The sequence below is a fragment of the Artibeus jamaicensis genome, unplaced genomic scaffold (genome assembly GCF_021234435.1).
Source record: "Artibeus jamaicensis isolate MK-2021 breed Jamaican fruit bat unplaced genomic scaffold, CSHL_Jam_final scaffold_537, whole genome shotgun sequence".
NCBI lineage: Eukaryota > Metazoa > Chordata > Mammalia > Chiroptera > Phyllostomidae > Artibeus > Artibeus jamaicensis.
The window spans coordinates 35,638,821-35,658,937 of record NW_026522047.1 but is presented as its reverse complement, the minus strand read 5'-3'; the positions used below and the strand labels follow the sequence as shown (position 1 = coordinate 35,658,937).

The 20,117-nt window shown below is 53.5% G+C and overlaps 1 protein-coding gene across 2 annotated transcripts; it reads right to left on the bottom strand.

Moving 5' to 3' along the window:
• Positions 1–300: 300 nt before the first annotated feature.
• CTSB (cathepsin B) lies at positions 301–19,585 on the bottom strand. Of its 2 annotated transcripts, XM_037145435.2 has the most exons (10): positions 19,480–19,585; positions 8,684–8,834; positions 7,616–7,701; positions 6,282–6,396; positions 5,371–5,489; positions 4,532–4,617; positions 4,062–4,208; positions 3,445–3,561; positions 1,963–2,091; positions 301–1,469 (listed from the first exon to the last, which is right to left on the bottom strand). In XM_037145435.2, exons 2-10 carry the CDS (start codon positions 8,807–8,809, stop codon positions 1,372–1,374), a joined length of 1,023 nt encoding a protein of 340 aa, XP_037001330.1. In that variant the 5' UTR covers positions 8,810–8,834; positions 19,480–19,585; the 3' UTR covers positions 301–1,371. The 2 variants fall into 2 exon arrangements, with proteins under 2 accessions (XP_037001330.1, XP_037001331.1); XM_037145436.2 differs by lacking the exons at positions 5,371–5,489; positions 7,616–7,701; positions 8,684–8,834; positions 19,480–19,585 and having other exon boundaries at positions 6,282–6,355.
• Positions 19,586–20,117: the final 532 nt, after the last annotated feature.

Sequence of the window (20,117 nt, the reverse complement as noted above, 5' to 3'; positions counted from 1 at the left end):
TTAACCAGCAGTGTAAATTAGTCAGAGGGAACTCCAGATAGGGCACACGCAGGCTCTGCCTCCACCCCGTCCCAGCACCGGAGGGGACCACAGAGAAAGCTGGTCCTCCAACAGGACACCAGGGTTGGTATCACCAATATACCACATCTGTATAAAACTTTAGGTGTCTGCTGCTTTGTGGTTCGTTAAGAACACAAAAAAACACAAACTAAGTTCTTAGCACTTGAAGCAGGGGTGGAGCTCATCGTGCCTGGGGTGCACTAAAGACAGGAGCTGTGGTTGGAAAGTACACTGGAGCGGTGAGAAAGCCAAAACGAAGTGTTTATTTCATTCCCTCCCTTTGAAGCGAGACAGCCCTGATTGGAGCTGCGAGCCTCCGCGTCCACGAGAACATGGGTCTTCTGGGGGACAAGGACGGGCAGCAGCAGCTGCAAGTCTGCAGGTGGAGGAAAATGACCTCCGAGATCCCATCTGCACACATACTTCACATTGAAGGAAACCTTTTATTGGCACAGTCATTCCTTTCCTTGTGATTTAATAGGGGGAAGCAGCGGTTTTTAAACAAGGGCTGGTTTCTCCCAAACTATTTTCACTGTGGTATTGGAGGTCAGTAGGTCAGTCAAATCAAGACCACCCGGTTTTAAGGAGAGTGTCTGTAGAACTAGCACAGATCTTCCAACTGTTAAGACTCATTCTCATGATCAGCTGAGGCGCACAAAAAAATAAAACTTCTATTTAAAAAGAATCATGCCAAGGACAAGATCAGAGCAGGTTAGCAACATTGCAAAGCCTGACAAATGCAGGGGCCCTGGGGAGAGGCTTTTCCCCAAAGGGCTGCAGTACCAATTTTCTCCTTGACCTATTTCTGAATCTAGAAAACTACTTGCTTGGAAGCACTGCTGATGGGTGGGGAGGAGGCGGGGAGGATGGGGAGCTATCTTGTTAAGATATCAACCTTTTGTCCTTCTGGAAAGTCTAGAACCCTTCAGTTCTGTCGTGCTCCTCGGTGATGCAGATGGGGAAGGGTGGAGGATGTGGCAGTGGGTTGCAGCGGCAGCCAGAGCAGCACTAGTCTTGGGGAAGGATCTGCTCTGCTTGCAGCAGTGGCTTATGTGGTCTAAGTGCATTGTGACAACAGTCCATCGAACGGCTGGGAGGCAGCCCGGCCTTGGGTGTGTCTCCCTGGAAGAGAGTTCTCTTGGTGGACATGAGGTTTGGCCCAGTCCAGCCCTTCAGGCCTTGCCTACAATCTCTTGTTTGCTACTTGAACTCAAAGAATAAAAGACATTCCTATCCCTCTTCTCGTCCCCAGGCCCACTGGCTGCATGTAGGGAAGAACTGCCCAGGACTGGCTGGAAGGGCCCACAGAGGTTAGATCCTTTCTGAGTAGTGCTCCGTGCATGGGACCCCAGCCACAATTTCTGATTCGATTCCACAGTGATCCTGGCCTCTCAGGATTTTAAAGAAACCTAGAAAGCAAAAAGAAGGTATCTTTAAAGTGGGCCTTGAGTGCTGGCTTTTGCCAACGTGTTCAGACTCCTGAAAGACCCGGGAAGGCGAAGTCACCAAGCTAGCCCCTGAAGAGACCCCAAACCAGCACCGAACCAGCAGGGTGCTCTCTCAGGGCCCACTGTTTGCCCAGGGACCCAGCTCCATCCACATCACGGGGCCCCTGGGTGCTACTCCCATTTGGCCTATGTGCCCTGTCACAGCAGCTGGTGCAGGGGGAATGGGCAGGCACAGCAATCTGGGCCCAGCTCCCAGCCACCCTCCCAGGGTCAGAAGCTGCCCTTGTGACAGACAGAAACCCCTGCCCTAGCACCTAGACACCTGGAAGGTCATGGCTAAGCCTGAAGCCCAGGCTTGGAGCTCTGTAGTGGGCAGAGCAGAGGAATACAAGATGACAGCTATGTTCGGCCTCCTAACACCCATATGCTTAGCAGGAAGGGAGCAGCCACTCACCATTGTCGCCCCAGTCAGTGTTCCAGGAATTGCCAACCAGCCAGTAGGGGGTGCCATTCTCCACTCCCCAGCCCAGGATGCGAACAGCATGGCCTCCCACCATTTCTCCAGTGACGTGCTGGTACACTCCTGAGAAAGGAAAAGCAGTTCAGGCTGAGACCAAGCCACTGCCCCACCCCTCACAGTATCCCCCCAACTCAGCTGGTGCCCCCCTCAGGGCAGACGGGGTCCAGGAAGTCCCAAAGGCCTGCCATTGTCTTCAAAGGGATTCTACAGGCAGCAAGTTATTTAAATGTATTTTTAAAAGACCAACACACACAGGTATGTTGTGTAAATATTAAAGTGGAGCTAACAAAACATGCCTGTTGGTTGCCTTTAAAACCAGAATTATAAATTCTAATTTAAGAAATATAATGTTTTAAAACACCAATTATCTGTCTCACGTAACTGGAACTCCATGTAACGTTTTATTTGTTAAAAAGCCTTCTGTGGCTGAAAGAGTTAAACTACTGCTCTGGGGTCATCCTGGAGGGGGAATGCAGGAGAGAGGCTGGCTGAAGAGCTCCAACCGGGCTTGCCCCTCCTGATTCACTTGCTCAAGCTGGAAATATAGCCTTTTATAACACAGGTGGGGGCTGTGTTAAGAACTACCAGCTTTATAAATATAGTTTTTTCTCAGGGGAGCAGAGTATAAGGGGACTACAAGGCAATGGGAAAAAAATACAGTAAAAAAAACTAAAAACAAGTATTTTTTTTTGCTTGTCAGAATTATCTTCCTTTGTCTAATCCTTGTTTGTAAGAGTTGAGAGCTTTCAGTCTAGCAGAATGTACATGAGACAGAAGCGGTCAGCCCAGACTGCTCATCTGGGCCTGGGGTTTCTCAGACAGTTCTTGGGCCGAGGACAGTCCAAGGGCAGTACCACGTGGCACACAGCAGGCGCTCCCTGCCTCCTCATCCACTGGATGGTCAGCATGAAGCTAGGGCTTTGCCAAGACAAAGAGGAATAAAGTGAGCCGCTCTGTCCAGACACCCAAAACCTGCAGTTACACTGTGATGAATAAGCTGATAAAACAATGGAGGTGTGAATGGAGGCGGGGCCAGGGGCCAGGGGCTGCAGAGAGGCAAGGAAAGGCTTCCCTGAGACGATACTTGGGCTGGCTGTGAAGGGATGAGTGCCACGAGCAGGGATTGGCCATGTATTAATAGAAACCCTTTGGAGAGGGGCTCTGAATAGCACATGCAGACGAGGCAAACAGGTGCAAGAGAGCAGAGCAGGGGCAGCTGCTGAGAGCAGCGATTGTGAGCATCAGGCCAGCTGCAGAGGGGTCTGCAGAGCCGGGCGAGGGGAGGCCCGAAGCGGCCCTTCTCCTGCACACCCACCTTCCTCCTCTGCTCAAGCCCTGCTGGCCCACCTGAACCCAGATGTCCTGTGCACACGCCCCACCCACCCACCCACGATGCCATCAGGGGTCGATACACACCAGACTTGTACATCAGGAAGTCTGAATACACGGAGAAGGCCGCCTCCACCGGGCCATTTTTGTAGATCTCCGCCATGATCTCCTTCTCGTCACTGGGGACGCTGTAGGCGTCGCATCCTGGCAAATGAACCAGGAAGTGGGGTGAGGCATACCTCCCACAGCTCCAATCAGCCAATCATGCCCCGATTCACCAGGAGCCACCAGGCAAAGACTGAGCAACTAGGGGACCTGCCAGGCCTGGAGGGGGGTTGAGGAGGATGGGGGCAGTGGTGGTAATTAGGGACCCCCATGGGAGGAGTGATTGAGCTGCATCTGGAAGCTGAGAAGTGGGAGACCACGGCCTTGGAGGGCACAGCGGGACCCAGGAGGACTTGGCCAGGTCACTCCCCTGTAAAAAGAAGGCTCTGGACCCCTCCAACTCTTAAGAGTCTGACTTGAAAGCAACATTCCTGAGACGGAATTCAGGGTGGACACAGAACACACAGCAGGTACGCAAGCGAGGCATGAACACCCTTCCTTTCTGCAACCCGGGTGGCTGATTCTAAGACTCAGCTGCCCTGGCCTCTCTCCCTCTGGCTGGGGAAGGCCATCAGCAGGTCTCTGGCAGGCGCGCTTACCGAAGTGTTTGTCTTCTTTGTACGATGGGCTGTAGCCTGGCTCGCAGATCTTGCTGCACTTGGGAGTGTCCCCGCCCTCCCCTGAGCATGGGGGCCGGGAGCCATTCACGTGGTGCTCACAGGGAGGAATGGAGTAGGGTCTGCAACCTGTCACCAAGTAGAAAGGAGGGTGTCAGCCAGCAGCCCCTACATAGGCCCCTCGATGCCAGAAAGGATCAGGGTGATGGCTGGTGGGGACAGTAGTTACCCACCCAGGCTGCGGCCTGGGTCTGTTCTCCCACCCGTTGTGAATTCTGCCATTGAGGAGGTGGGCTCATCTTTCTACCCTGTGTTTTGGCCCAGCACTCTTGCCTTTAACCCTCAACCTTCTTCGCTTCATGGTGGAAAATGAAACCATTAATAAATAATCATTATTATTGATTGTTTATAAAACCCATCTGGCCAGGCAGGGACTCGGGGCAGACACTCACCTACATGGGATTCATAGAGGCCCCCGGAGACCAGACCTTGTTTCTTCCAGAAGTTCCAAGCACCGGAGGGAAAGCCCCCATTACAGCTAAGAAAAGAGCCATTCATTAAAAGTCATTACGACAGAGGTGCTGGACCACTGCCTGGGGAGCCCAGCGGTTCTCCCACATCCTGAGAGACCCCCCATTCATCCTCCTGGACTGTCCCTTCCTCCAGGGAATCATCCAAGTTTCCCCAACCCCCGCCCATTTAGACCCTTGAGAAGAGAGAAGGACCCTCACATTCTTGTCCCCACCAAACCAGGTTGTGTCCTTTCTACCACAGGGACTGTCACTCAGGCAGCCCAGAGATTTCCCTGGGGTCCTTAAAAAGACACCAGTGCCAGAAATTCTAAACTTAACTGGCACAGAGTGAGGCAGGACACACGGGTTTTGTTGTTGTTGTTATTTTTGAGAGGGCAGCGCCAAGGCACTATGACCAACCTGGGGAACCATCACTCTTAACCACAGATAAGGAAAAAGGCCTGAGGCACTTCCTTGGGCAGGAAAAGAAACAAGGGTGACAAAACCGGATCATGAGATCAGAAATTTAACTGCACACCCTAAGCCCATCTGTTGTACCCAGAACCCACTGTCCACAGTGGGCCAGTCTGTCCATTGGTCCCTGTGGGGCCAATCTGGTTTCAAGGACCTTCCAGAAAGCAGCAGCCATGCTCCACCACCATCTGTCCTGAAGGAGCTCCACTCCCAAGCCAGGGGCCTCAGTCACCCCTCACTCCGGAGGAGGCCTCAGGCCAGGCCTCCCCGGTGCCATTCCCAGGGCCCTGGGCCCCGAGACTCACCCTTCCCCACACTGGAAGCCACAGCAGGTGAGCAGGTCCTCGGCAGACACCTCCACGTTTTGAAGCCCATTGCTGAGGATGCAGATCCGGTCAGAAATGGCTTCCACAGCCCCAAACGCCTGCAGAAACAAGCCCCACTGGGTGAGTCCTGGACTGTGGGGCACCCCCAGCCACCACCCTGAAGGACCACAGTGGGCACCTCAGCACACCCTTCATTTCTGAAACATGCAGTTTTGATTTTTAACATAAAACGCAGCTCGTAAAAAGACAAATATTCTATGGTTTCCCTCCTATGAGGTAGGTACCCAGACTGATCTAAGTCACAGAGACAGAAAGCACAAGGGCAGCTGCTGGTGGCCAAGGGGCAGGCAGATGGGGACAGAGTTTCGGGGGACAGCGATCTGGTTTTAGAACATGACAAAAGCTCTGTGGGCAGACGGGCAGCGGTGGAGCCTACACAGCGGGGATGCTCTTAATGCCACTGAACCGTCCACCTGAGAAAGATGGAGATGCTTCAGTGAATATTGTTTTAGCACAGTTAAAACAACAAACAAAATTGAGACAGCTCACTGATTCAGAACGGCTGAGTCTCCATGATGCCAAGAAGAAGTCAAAACTAATGCTACCTGCTGACAGACCAGCATGGCGTGTCAGACAGGGAAATAAACACATCTCACATCCCCCACGTGGGCCGCGCCCTGTGCAGGTGCCTCGGACATTCTTCCCTCCACCTCGTCTTTGCAACAAGTCACGGTCAGAGGGATCTTGATTATGCTCATACTGGCAAAGACTGAGACTCAGGAAGGTTTCATACTGTGCCTAGTCACAGTTGGTCCACTCCTAACTCTCCTGGTCACTCCCAGACCACCCCCACGCCACGCTCCAGCCACCCCCGGCCAGCAGGGCCTCACCCAGCAGGAGCCACAGGAGCCCTGGTCTCTGATCTCCTTGATGGTTGGGCACTGTGGCCACTGTTCTCGAGCATCGAAGTTCTCAGGCAGAGCTATGTCCCCAGCGAGCGAAACTCTGGATAAAGGAAGGTCCCCATTAAAAGCTTGCACCTTACCATCTGTGCTGCCCACCCCATTCCATCCCTACCAAGGCCAGCTGACAGGGGACTGTCACCTAGGAAGGGAATGAGGCCCACGACATATGGAAGAGGGATGTCCCCTTGGGATTTTAATTTTTTTTTAATCCTCACCTGAGGATACGTATTTACCGATTTTAGAGAGAGAGGAAAGGAGGGAAGGAAGGAGGGGGACGAAGGGAGGGCGAGGAAGAGGGAGGAGAGAATCAGGTGGAAAGGAAGAGAAACGTCAGCAGATTGCCTCCAGTGTGTGCCCCCAGCGGGGATTAAACCCAGAACCCACTACATTCAGGGGTACAAGATGATGCTGCAACCAACCAAGACACCCAGCCAGGACGTCCCCTTGGAATTTCAGAAAACAAAACTTGATTCGAGCCCTGGCTAGTGTAGCTCAGTGGATTGAGCGTGGGCCTGTGAACCAAAAGATCAAGGTTCGATTCCCTGTCAGGGCACATGCCTGGGCTGCGGGCCGGTTCCCAGCAAGGGACACAACACACGAGAAGCAACCATACATTGATATTTCTCTCCCTCTCTCCTTCCCTTCCCTTCTAAAGATAAATAAAATTTAAAAAAAAACCTTGATTCTACTGCTTAACACAACTTATCATTCCACAGGCTTCTTTTTAGACTAATTTTATGGATATTTTTCAAGAGTTTTAGACACAGGGTCCAGACAACTGTGGTTGTTGCTTCCCCCACCCTACGCCCCATCACAAATGTCTGCTCACATGATTGTTAATAATTGTCACCACCATGTGATGTCCCCCACACGTGATGTCCCTCACCTTCACTAGCCCATTCTCACTGTAAAGTTCTTCTAATGCTTCCTATCAGAATAATAATAATGTCTGCATGAAAATGTCCAAAATGTTCTAGAAAAACAAACTTTGAATGGCCAATCCCAGGGCTTTTCTTAGGTTTTCTCATTCAAGATCGGGCCCATCCATACCGTGGCGTCCCGGACTTGGGACCTTTTGCCTGGAGAAGCAGGATAAACAAACAGTGGTATTTGGCGCTGAGCCCTGGCCCTCGGCGGGGTTTCTGGGAGAAGTGAGCAGGGCGAGTGCCAGGGAGGCCTTCTCTCCTCCCTCCTTCCCACTGTCCCACTGTCCCCCACACGCACACCAGCTCCTCATGCCCCAGGGGGTGGGCTCTCACCTCTGGGGCAGCTTGGGCCCGCCTAGCTTGGTGCCACACAGCTTCTTCACGTAGCTCGGGTGCACGTTGTAGAAGTTGTGTCCGGCCTGGAAGAGAGCCCGTCCACAACGGTCACCCGCCAGCAGAGCGGTGTGTCAGGGACACGGCGTGTGAGGGTAGGCACACTGCCCTCTCATTCAAGCCCTGACAAGGCCAGGGGCCCTGCCAGCTCAGCAGAGCAAGGGGGCTGATTTCCTGCTACAGAGCAAGTTCCCCCCAAATTCATGGGGAAACCTATCCTGCAGTGGGATGGTATCTGGAGGTGCACTCCTGGAAGGTGCTTAGGTCATAAGGCTAGAATCCTCAGGAAGGGGGAGAGTGCCCCTTTAAAGGAGACTCCAAGGTGCCCCTCCCACCAGGTGAAGACACAGAGAGAAGCCAGCCATCTGTAACCTGGAAGAGGGCCCCCACTAGCACCTGACCATGCTGGTGGTACCTTGACCCTAATACATCCAGCCTCCAGAACTATCAGCAAAAAAAGTTCTGTTTATAAGCTACCCAATGCATGGCACTGTGTGGTCGTGGCCTGAAGAGACTAAGATGGGCACCCGGTAAAGCAGGCCGGGGCCGGCCCAGAGGGACCTCGTGAGTAGCATGCAACACTCAGCGCAGTGGGTGCCTCTTCTTTTTGGTGATGTCAAGAAAGACACCTGGAGCCCCAAGCATGTCCTATTCCTAATTTTTGGTCCCCAAAGTCCCAGGCCTTAGGACTGGGCAGAAGAGAATGAAGGACCTGCGAGTATGGATGAGCCATAACACCTTCTCCGGTGGAGCTCACAGGTAACCCAGGGAGGGACACTTCCAAAGCCTGTTCACTCCCACGCCCCTCCTCACACACGGGCAACACACACGGGCATGGGAGGGGGCAGGGAGGGAGTGGGCGAGGTCTTCAGCGGCCATGACTCCGAATCAAACTTTCAGCTCTCCCGTGGGCCACAGCTGCAGCCCCCTCTGCTGGGAGTCCGAGTGCCCAGACTGACAGGACAGCCCTTGGACGGGGAACATGCAGGAAGCGGCCCCGCAGCCCACCTTCCAGGTGGTGTTCCGTTTATTAACATAGTTGACCAGCTCATCCGACAGGGACTGGAACTCTAGCCTGCTCCGCGCGCTGGTCAGCACCGCCAGGCAGCCGAGGGTGGCCAGGAGCTGCCACATTTTGGAAGCTGGATCCTAGATTCACCTGGAAAGGAAAAAACCCAAGACATCAGAGGCTGCTCCTCCTTCACTCAATTCAAGTGCTGGATATACAACAAGGGCGTCCCCTCAGGCAGCGTGGGCCTGTGGCCAGGAATAAGCCAGTGGGCAAAAAAGACCCATGTTTTTGTCCTGGCTGCCCCTTGTCCCCTTCTGTCCCCCAGTTTCCTCTTTAGTCAAGCCTGGACGTGACCACAGAGAAGCCTCAAGGACCTACGTGCCTGCAGCACACAAGTCCATGCCGTGGCCCGAATGCTTGCGTCCCCCAAATTCACGCTGGAATCCTATCCCCCAAGGCCGGGGGTTAGAAGGTGGGGCCTTGGGGAGGTGATAAGGCCCTGAGGGTGGAGCCCTCATGAATGGGATCCACGTCCTCACAAAAGAGACCCCAGAGAGATCCCTTGAGCCTTCCACCACAGGAAGACACATCGAGGAGTCTGTGACCAGGAAATGTACCCTCACAGACATGCTGGTGCCCTGACCATGGATTTCCAGCCTCCAGAGTGTGAGAAATCATGTCTGTTTAGACGTCACCCAGTCTGTGGGTATTCTGCTAGGGCAGCTGAATGGACTAAGCCAGACCATGTGTGCTTCTCCTGCAGCGAATGAAGCCAGAGAAAGCTGCGGGCAGGGGACTGTGTTGCCTGCAGTGAGGCCTCTGAGCAGCTGAGTGCTGTCTCACTGGATGGAGGGTTTGTGGCCCAGACTATCTTGAGAGCTGTGAGGACCAGTCCAGGCTGACCTGCTGTCTACGAAAACCCCAGGTTGCCCAGGCAACAGGCAGTATCAATACATCTGTCCTGCACCAGTGAAGACATCTGCATCTTCAGGCTAAATTGTGTCCAGTGCCCTCTCTGCTGTCGCCAACCTGCCTCTCCATGGATGTGTGGACAGCGTTGAGACTCCCCAAGTTAGTGCTCTGAAAAAGTCAAGTCTGTCCCTGTGATTATGTCTCGGGTGGATTTTTAAAAATGCAGAACAAAATAAGTTTTAGAAGCCACATTTTGGATACAAAACAAGCAAAACAGAAGCCAAGCTGAGGCTGCAGGTGCCAGTCTCGGGAGAGCCAGGGAAGCAGAGCTGGTTTGGCCGGTGGCGCCAGCCTCCTGCGATTGCCTCTGGTTTTTCCAGTCGGCCAAGGGCTCTGCTTCCAGCCCCAGAGACGGGCCCTCCCAGGAGGGGAAACCACAACCTCGCAGCCACCGCCCTGTGATCCAGGAGGTCGGCGGCCGCGGTTCAGCCCCTGAACCACGCTCTCAGGCCGGCAGCTCTATGAAAACAAGAAGTGCACCCTGGTGCCACACCACGGCCGGGCCTTGTGAGGCACCCGTGGGCATGTGTGTGTGGGGAGATTTCCTGTGAAGGTGACATGAAGATGGTATGACCTAGGTGACGGCACTGAACACGCTGCCTCCCACACAGTGCACTGTATTTAAGGGAATATTTAAACCTAGTTGTTGCTTAAGCAGCAATTCGTCTGGAAGAAGAAATACGGAAGGATAGAAAAAAGAAAAAGAGGAAGACAGTGGTGGAAAAAAGCGAGGGAAGAGACCTGGGCCTCAGGGCAGTAAGTAAATTACAACCTCCCCCCCCCCCCCCCCCGCACCGGCCCTGTGAGGCTGGCGCAGTCTCAGCAACGGAACAGACAACCGGCCACTCAAATGCATGCCCCATGCGGGCCTCCAGCGTGTGTGGGAGAGGCGAGCGAGCAACCTGCGTGTGTATCAGCAGATGGGGCCTGCACAACTGGCCACGCACTTTGAAGAAAATGAAAAGCCAGGCTGACTCTTTACACCCGATCCCTTACACACAGAAAGGAATAAAGATCTTGAATAAAACACCGAGGTAGTATGAAGACAATAAATGCACTTTAAAAAATGTAATATTGGAGTGAGGAATGCCTAAGATTGACATAAAGCAGAACCTTAAAGGGAAATGTCTGATTAGGTAAAAATAAAACCTCTCTTCTAGAACAGAAAGTGGTATGTTCTTAAGGCTTCCATATACTGAAGATGTTGTTTCCTTAGCATGCAAAGGGCTCTTAAAGTCAGAATAGAGTCAGTGGAAGAGAAAAATGACAAAAGGACATGCACAGTGAATTTACAGAACTACAAATGACCAACACAGACGTTTAAAAGATGCTCAACCACAGGCAGACACAGATAAAATGAAGGCGATATTCATCTTCCACCAGAGTGGCAAAGGCAGGTCATCTTGATAGTTCTGCGCAGGGTCACACACACAGGCTTACCCTGCCCGCCGCCTCCACTGGCTTTTTAATCTGCCTGTCCTCTGACTCAGCAATCTGACTTTCGAAATTTATCCTACCAGCCTCGCAAGGCAAACATACTGGGTCAAGGATGTTCCCTGACATTCTCTGTGTTAGCAGAAGACCAGAAACCAAGCAAGTGTCGGATAACAGAGTAACTGTTCAGTTATAACCAGCCGCGAAATGGTTGGATACAAAGCAGCTGCTTCAGAGACGAACTGGTGGAAATGAATCACACTGCACCTCTGGACCTACAGAATAAACACACCCAAGGTCTATGCGCAGGTGAGTCATGCTAAGTTTGTGAACCCAGTAAGTAATATACAAGTATATTCCTGTCACTGTGTGTAAAGTGTCAAGAAAAACACACAAAAGCAGTAACTGCAACAGGGGAACTTACCTTTCACTTTATATCTTTATTTTAAAAAGTGAACATAGTATATTTGAAGCTGTGCTCTTAGGAAGGACAGTGAGGGCTAACGAAGATCCTGCGCCACCCACCTGTCGAAGCACACTGGTTTTGACCAGCCCCCAAATGCACTCACAGTCACCTCCCCAGCCGCCCCCTGAGGCTTCCTCCCTACCAACTCTCCGCTCAGAACACTTAACCTTCCCCCTTTTCAGTGACTCACAGGGAAGCTGCCATTCCTATGACCACGTGCCAGGGACCCACGAACCCTCCAAATTGTTAGGGGACTGTCTTCCTGTGTCCTCACATGGCAAAAGGGGTAAAGAGCCATCTGGGGAGAAAAGCAGTCAGGTTCGTGTCTTTTTATTGACACCCTCTGACTTACACTTGGCATCTCAACATTTTTCCAAGATAGGAGAACCTCATGCAGAGGGGCAGTCCCAGTGCAATGCTCCCTAAACGTCAACAGGAGTGTCCCCGGGTGTCCCCTGGGTGCTCAGCCATCTGCTGAGACGTCAAATCATAAGCAGGTGGAGAATGAAGGTACTTCCATGGCAACTCAGATTTTAAAACGAGGTTTCTGTGGTTCAGTGGTGGGAGAGAACATGGGCACCTCCCACCTGCCAGATGGCTCTCAGCTCTTGCACAGACGACTGCCCTGGCCGGCCCCCAGCCTGAGCCCGGAGTCCCACCAGACCCTCGCCTCAACGACACCAGAGTTCCTTTCACGCACTCACCCTGCTTTTCTTTTGGTTCCACAGGCCCTCCTCCATATTTCCTGCCAACTTCATTCTCTCTCCCTATAACCTCAGTGGAGAACCAGGACCCTCCAGTTAACTACAGACCTGGGACCCACCGACTCACAGCCCATCTGGACTGAGCACCCAGGAGGCTCTTCCTTTAGCCCCAGCTCCCCAGGCACAGTGCCGTGGCATCATGGAGTGTCTGGGCTGGGCTTCAAGTTGGGGCCAACAGCCGCCTTAGTCAGCAATGAGGATGAGCACGAGACTCGGACTCAGGAGACATGGATTCAGGACCTCGCCTCTTCCAACTCACTGACTGCAGCCTTGAGCGCCAACCGGCACTGAGCCTCATTTCACTGCCTGTAACCGGGAGCTCACAGCCCTGGTTCCTCCAGGCAGAAGTCCAGAGGGAAATGAGGGTGGGCAGGTGCTGGCGCAGGCTGCTCCGCGGTCAGGAGGCCGGGTCAGGAGGCCACGCAGGGCTGCTCACTGGGGCCCGTTCGGCTTCCAGGTCCAACTCGCCACCCTCCTGCCTTCCCTCCCTCCTCCTCACCTCTACCTGTCGCCTATGCCAGAAAACTCCGGTCCGCTCCAAACCCGACCAAAAAACACCGCCACATCACAAGGAAGAATTTGAGTTAAAAAATGAGATTAACCCCCCAACAGGTTTCCATTTTGAGGATCTTGAGACTATGGAGAGCCCAGAGAATCTTAATTCAGCCCTCGGTCCCGAGGGGACAAAGACAGCAGTGGGGATGCCATTCTCGTGAGCACCAGACAGCCCCCCTTCTCCCCACATCTACGCACATCACAAACACGGGGCAAACTACACGCAAGTGGCGGAAACAGGCTGTGCTGTTACCAAGCGGTTCACGGGTCCCGTGGCCTTGGCACCAAGCAGAAGAGCTTTCACTTCCCCTCCTTTTGGCACATACTTCCCTTTTATTTTTCCATTCTGTGCATTTCCCCCTCTTACTTACAGGAGAGAATGAACAGAAAGTTCTTACTTCCTGAGGGAGAGGGGCCCACACAGGGCCAGAGCACTGCAAGTCACCGCACTGCCTCGCGGGTGTGGGTGGCGGAGGGAAGTCCGGGGCAGACGTTAGCTCTGGTCCTTGGTCCGCGGGACTCACTGCATAGACCTGGGATCCCACGACATCCTGCCCCCCCCTTTTCCAAGGCACTGTCTAGCTAAAAGGGGGGGGGGGGTGTCTCTCATTTCTTTCCTCTCCAAACCCCTATAGCACTTGCCAGTTTACATGACAGCACATCCCACAGAAGTTCTGTAGACTGTCCGCTGAACAAAAGGGCCTATGGCCAAGGCGAGCCTCTCTACCCCCCCTCAGGGCAGAACTGGTCCCCGGAATGCCCTGAAGCCCTTCCTGGGGCTAATGCGGACCTTGGGACTCTGGAAAGAAAAAGAGTGAACACAGGAGGAGAGCGGCTGATGCCACAGGAGGCTTAGAGTTCTGACATCCCCAAGGACACCGAATCAGTTTGGGCTGACACCTGCCTTGATTTCATTTTTTTAAAAGGTGATTATAGGGCCCACAAGTTGACTGGAATCTTTTTTGATTTTAATCCTCACCCAAGGACATGTTTATTGATTTTAGAGAGAGGGGAAGGGAGGGAGAGGAACATCAATGTGAGAAAGAAACATCAATCGGTTGCCTCTAGTACATGGCCCAACCAGGGACCGATTCTGCGACCTAGGCCTGTGCCCTGAACAGGAATCGAACCCGAGACCTTTTGGTTTGTGGGATGACGTTCCAAACAAGTGAGCTACACTGGCCAGGGTTGGTTGACTAGATTTTCAATCTGATAAGAGAAGACATCTCTACCTGAATTTTCCAAATAAGCCAGCTGCAATCTCCTGGCTAATATACAAAAAGATGAGTGAATATCCCGCAAGTCTTTTACAACCAGGACTTTGCTCTTCCTCGTCCACTGCTGATGTTCATACATTGCTGACCTTGCGCAGTTGGTTCTGAAGAACCAAAATATCAAGTGTCTGCACTCTGCCAATAGCACCAATTAGGTTTCATTCATTTTCTCTCTCTATAGATAGATAGATAGATATAACTGATTAGGGGGAGAGGTGGTGGATGTGAAGATTTAGTGAAACCTAGCTAGAGAACTCTGTCAGTCTCAATTTCACCAAGACTGGTTTTGCATCTGGCTCTTGTTAATGGCAATGATTCTTGAACTTCTGACTACACCAGCACACACACAAAACAAAACGAGGCAGGTCTCCTTTTCCCCTTGATCTGTCTGCCCAGTTACACACCTCAGTGTTGGGGCAGCACTGTGGTGACCCCACACAAGTGCCTGGGCTGCAAATACACTCCAATGGCCCTGAAGGAAACCCGAGGCTTTTTTTCCCTTTGGACTCTGAATCCCAGCCTTTGGATTTGATCTTTTCTGTTTTATGGCTTTGATCCTAAGGCAAACATGGTTACCTGCTTCTTAGCTTATCATCTTTAAACTAGAAAAACAAGACAAAACAGAAAGGGCTTCCGGCTGTCACTTGTCTCAGGGCTGTGAGGAGGTACCGGGTCAGCTGTCCATCCCCTAGAGCCTGGCTTCCTGCAGCTGAAACGTCCCCCACCCCAAGCAAGTGCTGGGACCCAGAAAAGCCATCCACTGTGGCTGGCCACCAGCAGCCCTGCAGGCTCCAGGGGAACCGGGGGCAGCAGTGCGCCGGCCCCACTGCCCCAGCGTCTCACAGGCACTTCCCCTGCTGCCCACGTGCCAATCACCTGTCTGAAATACGTGACTAATGCCTAGCAGGTTCGGCAGTGCCTGGAAACTGCAGCTACAGCACCCACAAATGGAACACTGCTCAAGATCAGCCACGACAGCCCATATCCTGCAAACAGAAGAAAAGGACGACCGTAGGCTTAACATAACGGACTCCAGAAAGTCCCCAAGCAGTCCAAAAATGTTGTACGGTTGAGAAACAAGACACAGTTCAGACAAAGTTCTGGAAGGTTCTGGAAGCTTCCAGAACTTCAGCAGCTCACCAGCTGACACTAACTTACTGAAATGCTGAAGGGGGCACCACACCGCCGTGTCTCGGTTTCTAGAACAGGCATACTGCGTGCTGAGGGCCCAGACAGGAATCAACCAACGAATGCGTCAGTTAAGTGGACCAGCAAATCGACGTGGCTCTCCCTCCTCCCCCACCCTCCGCCCCCTCTCTCTAAAATCAATCAGTAAAAACAGACTAAAATAAAATGGGCATACTGCCTGGACTCTGAGGGCCCGTGGAACTACTTTATCAAGGCTTTTAGAAACCCCTGGCTATTGAAACGAGATCAGTGCTCCATGTTCCAGCAGCCTGCAGGGACACAGCAGCGCCCGGATTCGGTCACAGCCTAGATTACGTCTCCCCATCAGATGGGTCCAGGGCGACCCAGACGGTGGAACCACAACAGTGAGCAACAGAAAGGCTTCATCTCTCCAGCTCAGCCCCATCTCCTCTCCTGAGGCCCCAGGGAAAGAAACTCACCTCACAAGGCTGTTGGGAGACAGAAGGAGATGCCCTTTTTCAAAGAGCTTTTCATGCAGCCTGCCTCTGAGCAGGCAGCCCTTACGATGAACTGCCACTAGGAAACAGCCCCTCACTCACTAGTGGGGTGAAGACACGTCTCTCCCTACCCACAGGCCAGTGAACTGTTGCTGTCTCTGGGTAACTCTTTTTATTCTCAGAAGTGTCCCAGTATATGGATGAAAAATTATGACCCTCCAACTTTCAGTGACAAGCACTCAAATGATGGTTGGCTGTGCTCTGGTGACCACCAGAACCAAGTACCAACCTCCCAAACACCTGCAGGATTAAGTGGGTGGAGAATGGATGGCGGGTGGCTCCCAGCTGAGGCTGGACAATGCCTCAATCCTGCAGTGACTAAAGCCGTTGGCTGGCACCACCTACCCAGGTCTTGTGCAAGCCTGGGAGTCATATGACGTGTGTGTGCGCGCGCACGCACATCCCACCCAGGTCCAGGTCAGCAGGTCAGAGAGTCACAGAGAAGCCCAGCCTCCCCCGGGTCTCTCAGCAGAACACCCAGGTGTTTTTCAAAGTGCTCCAGGCTGATTCTGTTTACTATTTTGGTTGTATCTGTCCCTATGTCCTCTCTCCCCATCTTGCTAGGTTATCTTGATGACCAGACTAAATGAGTTATTGGCCTGCGGGAGTCAGATAACGCAGTCGAGAATGCAAGCATGCCTTCTTGCCGGCATCCAACATTCACTAAACAGTAACACTGGAAATGTCTTGTATGGGCTCTTGTTTTACAGACAAGGGAAACTAGCGCTTGAGAAAAATCAAAGTCTGACAGTATCCAGTGTTGGGAAATAGGAGGAACAGGAACTCTCACCACTGTTGGGCATATAGGTTGGTAAAACTTTGCCTCCACACACTCTGTCGGTGTCCAGCCAAACGGAAGATACACACCCATCATGACCCAGCAATTATTCAACTTCTCCTGCTTTTGCCTCGGAGAAACTCTTGCAAAGTGTCTGAGCAATCCAAAGATATTTAATGGAGCGTTGTAAGCAACAGTGAAAAACCAAAAACCACTGAAGTGTCCCTCAGTAGACAAATACACTGTGCATTTAAAATGAATGAACTAGAACTGTATCTATCAACATAAATAACTCTCATGAACACCAGTGGGAAAGGATACATGCTGCATAATTAAAGTTAACACTAATTTTAATAACACTGTTCATGGACTCATACAAAGTGTTAAAAGAAGAAAAAAGTGTCGGGAACTGCAAAGAGAAGAAAGAGCAGAAAGGAGTTACAATGTCCCTTAGGAAGACCAGAAGCCAAGTGGTGCTGAATGTGGATCAAAGAATTGGAAACCTGCTCCCTGCAAAGGGAAGCTGTGACGGAGAGGGAACCCACTCACACACAAGCCTGAGACTTGGAGGCCCTGGTGCTGCGGAAAGTGAGTGAGGATGAGGCTTGAAGTTAAATATGGGACTGGTTCAAGTCTGGACCTGTAATGACGTTTGATCCAGGTCCCCCTCCCTATCCAAACTGGGGCAGAATAGGAACACCAACAGCCACGGAGGGACCCAGGGTTCATCTCCCTCCCTCAGGCGGCTCCTAGTGTATGTAGAGTGTAGAGATGCCCACATGGGTCCAGGGCACCCTGAGCACTGCCTCCCGATGCCCAGCGAGCACAACCAAACCTGTGTGTGCCTCAGCTCCATCAACTCACTGCCAATCCCCTCACCTCTCTACACCTGAGGCTGGACTCCATGAAAATGTCCAATTTCCATCCTTGACGTTCACAATGTCCCACTTCATGCAGTTTGACCTCATATACTTCTCATACTTTTCCTTATGCCAAACTCTCAAAAATAGGTGGCAGACACTTAAAGTCGTCACTCCCAATTATTTCAGTCCTCCCTTTAAAAAAGTCACCCAGCACACACAGCCAGGCTCACCTGACATATGCTCTCCTTTCACTTCTCAGTCCAGCTGCCACTAGTCACACAAAACATCTGTCACCCCTAAAATGTGGGCAACTTCCTACTCCACCTCCCTGCCTCAGCAGCTGGGAAAGAACCACAGGCCTCAGTGCAAGCTGCAGAGTCAGCAGCACACGGGCAGGTTTTTCCTGGAGCCATAAAGCTTCCACTCTCCACCTCTGACCCGGCAGGAAACAGGGTTGTCCAGACCCCGCATCACGGGAGGGAGTCGCTGCAGCTGGAGGCCTGCGGAAGCCCCCAGATGAGGAATCTGCAGCTTTCCAGCGGGCATCGCCCCAGCTCTCAGACAAATGCCCAGAAAACGTCCGAGCAGAACCTTTCTCCAGGGTGCCTTCGACTCTCTCTTTGGGAAAGCCCCACAGGGTGGGGACAGCCCAGCCCCCTTTCTCTATGCTCAAGGGCCTTGCTCACCATCACCAGTGCCAACAGGAAACAAGTCTCTGTTACTGTAAGGACTTTATGGAAGAAAAGGAAAGTGGCTTTGGCTAAGTCAGACCCACCTCTCACCTTCTCACTCAGGCTGTGTGGACAGTCCCATGTAAATGAATGGGTCTCAGCAGCCTTCACCTCAGAGTGAAGGCACTGGGGGATCAGGTTTCCCCAGGTAACAAAAGGTGTTAAGCCCCCTCCCCCCATGAGGGTTTCTAGGGGGTTGGGCAGCGGGATATGGGGCCCGGGGCTGTCCTGCTTCTACCTGCTCCTGTTAGCCTCCTCGGTGCCCAGGGAAGGGGTTGCCCAAGGCCCACGAAGACAAATCCCAGGCATACCTACCTGGACTGCTTGCTGGTTGAGCCCCCAAAACGAAGCCACTCCACAATGCTCCCTAAATGCTCCCTCTCCCAGGACTGCGGAGTCATTAACCAAAGAAAGAGCTGATGCCCCTAGGAACTCCACCCTGGGCCTGAGGTGCCCAGTCAAGGGGTAAGAATGGCCTCTTCCTCCAGCCCCCACACTCCCAGGGCGAGGGGGACTGGGACCCTACAGAGTCTTCTACCCTCCTTTGTGGATTTAACTTTTCATGTCGTTTCCAGCCCGATCCACCCAGTCCCAGATTCCTGTTTTCAGCTTTCTGTCTTCTGGAGTCCTAAATTGTCTATGATTGTGTGCAGAAAGTTTCCCAGGCAACCATCTGGTATAAGAAAACACCTAAAACAGATGCAGGTAGATACTGTTATTTCAGAAGTTTGCTAGGAAAACTGAGACCCAGAAACCCACAAGGCGCAGGGTAGCCAGATTCTAGCTGAAAGTCGCCAGGATCCGAGCCAAGCCGTTCCTCGCAGGCTCCTCCCTCGGACCATCCCTGCGAACTGCCCGGCCCCGCCTGGGCTGCCTCCCGGGCCAGGCCTGGGGACTGGAGGATCGTGGGGTCGGCATGACCCCGCCCGAGACCAGAACACAGCCCTAGAGGAGGCAGCCGGAGGGAGCTTCCCGGCCGGATGGGGGCTGGGACCCGGGCTACTGGCGATCGGGTGGTTTTCTGCTTTTCTCACCAGGGCGACTTTTTAGCAGTGCGCGGCCGCCACCCCTGCCGGCCCGGCTGTGATGGCCTGAGAGTCCCCCCACCCCGCGGGTCGCGGGAGGCGCCGAGCGGGCCCGACAGGGGCGCACGGGGCCCACGGGGCCCGTCTCCTCATCCCCCGCCAAGGTCACTTCCGCCGGGGTGGCGCTGCGCCCGCGCCCCGACCCACCGCCCACCCGGACTCACGGAGCTCCGCCGCCTAGAGCCTGGGCCTGCAGCCGGGAAGGACGCCGCGAGTCAGTGCCGGTGCCGGTGCCGGTGCCCGTGCCGAAGCAGCAGCCGCAGGTCCCCGGCCGCCCCGGCTCCTATTTACCGCGCCGGCCCCGCCCCGCGCCCGGCTGACTCACCACGTGACCGGCGGGGACCAGCCCAGCACCGCCACCCCCACCCACGACTCTTCCTGTTGGCTGCATCCCACCTCATTCCCAGGCCCCCTAGTGAGCCTGGCATCCCCCCCACCCCTGCTTTTCCTGCTAGCTGCCCCCCGATCCCTACCCCGGCTCCCCGTGGAGCCGGGCACCGGCTCCCCACCCCCTCCTCCTGCTGGGCGCCCCTGCGCCACCCGCGCCAGCCTCGGCTTCTGGACATCCAGCTGCGGATGGACACGCCGGCAGGGGAAGAGGGGCTCTGAGCCCAGCCGGCCTCTAACCCTGTGGACTGGGGCATGTGGGGAGCAGAAGGGAACTGAAGGTGTCCCTAAGGGCCTCCACCCAGCCTGGAAAAATTACCCGGGGCCCGCGGCAGCCGGAACGCCGTGCGTTCAAAGCCCGCAGATCCCTGCTTGGGGGAGGAGGTAACTGTTCCGTGTTTCATTCATTCCGAAA

Bases quoted from the DNA above. Each gene is read 5' to 3' on its own strand.
- CTSB (XM_037145435.2), bottom strand. From the start codon at position 8,809: ATGTGGCAGCTCCTGGCCACCCTCGGCTGCCTGGCGGTGCTGACCAGC. The intron at 4,209-4,531 runs GTGAGTGTCTGC...ACTTGGTGACAG, and splicing joins CCTCTATGAATCCCATGTAG to GTTGCAGACCCTACTCCATT. The intron at 3,562-4,061 runs GTAAGCGCGCCT...TTCATTTGCCAG, and splicing joins CAAAGAAGACAAACACTTCG to GATGCGACGCCTACAGCGTC.